The following is a 6,444-nucleotide window of genomic DNA, read 5'->3' on the forward strand; positions in this document are numbered from 1 at the left end:
TTTATACTGACCATAATCACTTCATTGAGCTGCATTTGACAAGTGGAGGGGAAAAGCGCGTGCTAAGTTTGCAGACGACATCTCGCGAGAGTGTGTGTGAAAACACGGGATTGAATATGTCTGCGCCCATGATCCATGAGTGACAGGTGATTGCGTTGAGAAATTTACAGAGAAACAGAGAAATGTTGGTACCAAATGAAAAGTTTTACGGATTTCTTATTTTTTTGTCCAACACAACGAAATTCGAAGCTGGCAATTATTAAGAAGTTTTTTTAAAATCTTTCTAATAGATTGTGTTCACTTACAAACGGATTACAGATAGTTTCTTTTTCAAAATCGACTATTTTTCTGTTATATTGTAGCATTAGATTTGATTATCAATATAGTATGACTATGTTTGACAAATTGTCATTTTGAAACTGAAATGTGTTGTTTTAGATCATTTGTTAATATTGTGGCCCAAATTTTTCATCAGTTGAATTACAGACTGTAAGTGTAAGCCAGCCTGATGTCTGGCTCGAACCTGCAGTGCTGTAAACTATCTTGGGGTTACTGACAGGTGTCTGGTTCGTCCTCTCTGTGTACCACTTTTTTTAGAAACAATATGATTACCATGACCTTTTCAATCCTGGATGAAACTCTAATCTCACTATAAAATTTCAAGCTCTGGTTGTGTTTGCATATGAGTTCACTTAATCTCCCATCTCAAATTGTTTGTAAGTAACCTTCTAGGTCTTCCCTATGCTAGCTCTGCACTTATGTTTGGCAAAGGGCATCAACAAATTTCAGCTCAAATGCTTACATATGTGCTTGGCATAATGAATTGTCAAAAAGCCCTGCTATATAAAATTCAAAATTTAAGCAAGCCCAAAAAGTATTTTACCAATGCAGGCTTGTGTTAATTTTGACCACTTGGAGCATTTTGTAGAGCCACTGTAGGAGAGCAAGGGACATCTACTAACTGCATATTCATTTATGCTTGCAGTGATTTGACAATAATGGCATCAAACATTGAAGAAGAAAGACAAGAGATGGAAGAAAGAGAAGATGGTTCGCCTGTAAAAGGGGAGGAGAAGGATGTTGAGAAACAATTAACAACAGAGGGTGATCTTCCCGTGACACTTTCAAAATCCCAGTTGAAGAAGATTAAAAAGAAGGAAAAATGGGCACAAGTTAAAGCTTCCAAAAGGTAGAATAATTGGGGAAAATACATATAATCATATTTAACCTCAAATCATTCCTTTGTAAAAATTCATTTTCAGTAGTAAGGTTCTACTTTAGGTACTTTTGTATTTTTTTCCAGTGAAACAATGATAACTTTAACTAAACACAATTATGCTGCAGATTTTTGAGCAGCAACATTTGTGCTGGAATAATAAACCTTTTATATCATGTTCTTGTTCTTCACTAGGCAATGCAGAACCTTAATTCCTGGATTCAGACATAACATTGTTTTCTAAATTATATTTCAGGAAAGCAGAGAAAGAGCGCTGGAAGGCACGGAAACGAGAGTGCCGTGAACGAGGGGAGGAGTTGGGACCTACGAGAAAACAGCTGAAACATAACACTATGGCCAAGTCCAACTGTAAAATACCTGTGGTCATTGACTGTGACTTTGATCAGTATATGGCCGAGAAGGTTAAAAAATAGATAGGCTTATTGAACTTATTCTTTAAATTGTATTAATTAAAGATATGTAGTTTCCTTGACATATATTTACAGAGGTGTAGCATCCTATAGGCTATGTAGGCCACAACCTAATCTGGGGGATGAGAAGGTGGCTGTGAAAATGAATCTTAATTTTAGATTTTTGTTAACTGTAGTTATAAGAGATATTTTTTAAGGTAAAATGATGGTCTGACAGGAGCTTGCTCCCAGGCCCTACAAAAGCTCAGCCTGCACACCATTTTCACTCGAGCTACGCCCCTGATCCATTATGAATTATATATCTTAAAATACATATATGCTTCCAAAATGTTTTCGGTTTAAAGTAACTGTGTTATGATGGTTGAAGTATTTCAATTTAAACATTGCTTGAAAATTAGATTGAATATTATATTGGTTTTAGGATATCAAAATGTTGGTGAAGCAGATCCAGTTTAGCTACTCGGCCAACAGAAGGTCTGATAATCCAATGCAGGTTTGAAGTTTTGTTTTATCAGGTTACCTCCCTTGAGGCGAAATTACTAATTGATTACTAAGACTGTACAATGTTTTGCGCATGCGGTGAATAAGTAATATTACTTATTCGCGCATATGACCAACAATATATTGCTTATTATGAAACATAAGTGACTCAAACCAGCATCAAATTTCATAACGCAACTGAGCTCATTTACTGCACAAATTCCCTTTCTATGTGACAAACAAATGTCAGCAAAATGCAAGACTTCAGCACTTGCTTGGTCTAGTAAGACTACCTCCACCTGCATTCTCATCCCCTTCACCCACACTTCATTCATCTCCACCCCCACTCCAATTCAATTTCCTTTTTCATACATTTTCAGCTGCATTGCTGTGGTGTAAGTGGGAAAACTCAAGAACGACTGCAGAGTCTCGGCGACTACAGAGGCTGGGATGTAAGTACCAAAGAGATTGAGAGAGTGGTTAGTGCATTTACCTGGATGGAGTGGGAGGTCACAAGTTCAAGTATGTTCAAGTTCTGATATGGTAGGTTGCCGACAAGCAGTTAGTTGAATGAAAGGGTACTGAATGCTTTCCTGCCAAGTGCTCTTCATATAGGATAGGATTGGGAGTAAATACGTTCTTCAGTCAAGGTGATTCAGATGTCCCTGGGGCTGGCCTTTAACTGAGAGGGTTGACACTATATTTATAACTTAACAAACTCTTAACTTACTTACTTTATATGTTTATCTTTGTTTCTTTATGAAACAGACTTATTAGCTGGTCTGATTCTTAAAGACTCATCATCATAGCTTGATTTGTTTGTCTGTGTTACTGTGTACATGCAAAAAATCCCAACTTAGCCATGACTCAAAAGTCTCAAGAATTCAAATGAACTTTAATACATCTGAAATTACCCATATGTTTGGTGAGACCAATATCTCTAGATTTAACAATTGTTGAGTGTATGTCCCTTGGTCAACAATTGAACTGAGAAAAGAGTCAGTGTCCACTTGGAGTGTTGATGATTAAACCATGTATCCCATTGCTGCTGCAGGTATATTTCCACACATATATTTCTCTCTTGATCTAATGAGTCATCTTTCAGAGATATTATTTATAAAGTAATACATGTTTAACCACATCCAACAGGTACATTTTCACACAGCTCCATACCGGTCCATGTTTGAGAAGCCATCTCTGGTGTATCTGTCAAGTGAGTCTCCAAATGTTCTTCAGACCCTTGAGGAGGACAAGGTGTACGTTATCGGAGGACTCGTCGACCACAACCATCATAAGGTGACTATCAGCCTTGAATTTCCTTTTTTTGTTTTAGTGATGTCTTATAGTTGGCTTTGTCTTGTTAAAACAGAAAGACAACTGAACAAACTAGATGACTGAACAAATTTTTTCCATGCTATGCTTTGTACTGGGAAACAGACTGTATTCAATTTCTATCACTCTGGTGTGAATAAAAAATAATGTTATTGAGTTATGCCCCTTTCTCAAATTTATGACATGTACCAATGTTAGACTAGATGTTTCAAGTGACAACCAGTCATGGTAGCATTGTTGTTACTAATGTTTTGTTTTGAGAAAAACAGTAAGATACACATTCTGACATCGCTTAAAGATGCATTCTTTCTCTGAAATAAGATGTACAACAATAAAGTGTTTAATTTGAAAGAAATGTGAAGAAAACACCGTATTTCTACCTTATGAGACGAATCCACGATGTTGATCACTTTAAATCTTTTAGGACCCACCATTCATTTAATATTTGTGTGTTTTCAGCTATTCATACAAGGTTACACTTTTGTCATTTGTCTTGTCAATTTTTTCCATAAATGTATTATTTGGTAAGTAGGAAATTGATTTTAAGTATGAGTATCAACATTCATCTTTCATTCTTTGTCCTGACCATGTCAATAACAGATACTGAAACATTGAAAAAATAATGCCTAAGGTGAGAAAGTGTGGTGTAATTAACTTATGTGTGTCCTGCTCATGTCCTCTCAACTGTTTTACTAGGAAACAAATCCGGCATGCTTTTATAGAGCATATATTTGTTTATCAGCTGATGTCACAATCAAGCTAAACGAGTAACTAGCATGTTGTATTATCAGGGTCTATGTCATCGTCTGGCTGAGGAAAAAGGGATAACACATGCTCAGCTGCCTATCTCTGACTACATCGACATGAAGACTAGGAAGGTTCTCACCATCAACCATGGTATGAGTGCATGGTTTAACTACAATTTCAGAAACCTTTAGCATCGAAAAACAGTGTACACAAGGAATTATGTAACCTTAATCTAGCCATGAGTATATTGTATAATTCTAAGCGGGTGATGAACACACCATCAGTCGAATACATATCTGGTGTTTGATATTCTAGTTTTAGCTTTAATATTTTAGTTTGACTGTTTTTTGAAAAAAATTAATTACTGTACACACTAACAGTATTGATGTGAAGCTTCATAAGAGTCTTTACTGATTGCAGACAATCAAGCAACAAAACTTTTTCATTGAAATCAATTTATCACTCCTGTTTAACTAATTTGGTTGAATATGCAGAAATAATTGACTCAATGGCACACTGGTTTTGTTTTAATCTAGAAGAAACTCTCTAATAAATTATATTATTTTTCACACATGTTCATGAAAACTGGGTCAGAAAAGTTGTTTTTCAGTTAACTAATCTACATTTCCATTCCATATCAGTGTTTGAGATCCTGCTACGTTACACAGAAACTAAGGACTGGCAGAAGGCCTTCTACACCGTGCTGCCACCAAGGAAAGGGGCCAAACCAAAGGACAACTTGAATAAGGGAGCACTCACTACCAAGGAGGACTCATCCCCAGAAAATCTAACCCAATCAGCTGATGGACAACGCAACAAGTCAGCTGTGACTCAGGATTTGAAAAGTGACTCTGCAAAACTTTCTGTCTCAAATTCTCTGCTGGCAGATTGTGTGTCTGCAGAAGAGGTTGATCATTCCAAAGACACGTCTGATATGGGTAGTGTTAGCGACAATATTAGCAATGTTTCAGATTGTGTAGAAGACGATAATATAGCAACAGATTCATTGAATGCCGAAAAAGGCTCTAAACATTTGACTTCAGAATCCAATGAAAATGTGGAACCTAGTAATGAAACACATAGGAACAAAGATACATGATGATGATGATGAAGTATGTCTGAAAGGATGATAATGAATCAAGAGCAGTTGAGCTGCAATTGTTGCTTATCTTAATAAATTAAGTCAAACAGAATAAATCTTAGTAGTGATTCTGAGAAGTTAAATGGGTGAAATAAGAACAAGCCCACAAGCCCTGCATTTTTTTTTCTGGGCTTGCTCAAATACCTAGTTTTATATAGCAGACCTGTTGAATAAAAATTGATGGCAAGCACTAGTATAAGGATTCAGGCTTATTCATCCAGAGGTATAATTTCAATGACTGGAAATATTAGTGGTGTTCAACCACTCTTACCATTAATTGCGAAGGACTTTTTCAAGTTTTTGTCTTATAGCTGTATTTACAACAGTAGCTGCACTGAAGTCTGTAAATGTTTGCCAATCCGATTTATATGTCAACTAGAGGTGGCTAACTCATGAAATGTTTGTATTGGAATTACTGATTCCAAACAAGTCATGAATAGGTACTGTTGAGTTTAAAAGTTTAGGTAAACAGTATTGATTTAGAGGGCCCTTTCTTTGATATATTAGTAGTGTATTTGTCAACATTTGCACAGCCATTAAAATGTTTCCTGCCACCTTGTGTTTGTTTAACATTAAATAGAAAGTACTTACATTTAAAAATTAAAGATTTGTGATGTTGATCCAAGTCTGACTTTGATGGGTGAAACATGCACACAGTGTAAGACACTATTTTTTTTTGCTCAGGAATCCATCGCCTACCCTCTTATTCTTAAATACCATGCCAAAGTCAAAGAGTCCAGCGAAAAAAGGTTTTTTTTCAAAGAAAAAAGAAGAGCATTTAAACCTCGTAAGCTTCAAACAGTACTTGTAAGAAAGTTTTAAACTCACTACCAAACTTATTGATCCAGAATAGCATTAATTTTTATGGTCTGGGAAAATTTAGGAATCTTTGGCAAAAATTATTCTCATTCTCCCTTTAGTGTCGAACCCTGAGCGCATTACACTTGTGTTTCCAGTATATGGTACTGTGGCAACTTGTTGCTTCTAAATGTCATGGCAGAGTAGTATTTGAGTAAATACAATTAGGACAAAACAATACATGATAACAATGATGCCAATTCAATATCCAGTTTTTCTTAATTATGAAGAAAGAATAT

General features: G+C 35.9%; 1 protein-coding gene across 3 annotated transcripts; it reads left to right on the forward strand.

Annotated features, from left to right (window-relative positions):
• Positions 1-60: 60 nt before the first annotated feature.
• On the forward strand, positions 61-6,295 carry LOC128242135 (tRNA methyltransferase 10 homolog A-like). Of its 3 annotated transcripts, none has more exons than XM_052959191.1 (8): positions 61-146; positions 986-1,189; positions 1,473-1,638; positions 2,069-2,140; positions 2,508-2,579; positions 3,277-3,423; positions 4,251-4,356; positions 4,848-6,295. In XM_052959191.1, the coding sequence occupies exons 1-8, from the start codon at positions 136-138 to the stop codon at positions 5,303-5,305; spliced, it is 1,236 nt and encodes a 411-aa protein (XP_052815151.1). In that variant the 5' UTR covers positions 61-135; the 3' UTR covers positions 5,306-6,295. The 3 variants fall into 3 exon arrangements, with proteins under 3 accessions (XP_052815151.1, XP_052815169.1, XP_052815160.1); XM_052959200.1 differs by having other exon boundaries at positions 81-184; XM_052959209.1 differs by lacking the exon at positions 2,069-2,140.
• Positions 6,296-6,444: the final 149 nt, after the last annotated feature.

This window comes from Mya arenaria, chromosome 2 (genome assembly GCF_026914265.1).
Source record: "Mya arenaria isolate MELC-2E11 chromosome 2, ASM2691426v1".
Classification (NCBI taxonomy): domain Eukaryota; kingdom Metazoa; phylum Mollusca; class Bivalvia; order Myida; family Myidae; genus Mya; species Mya arenaria.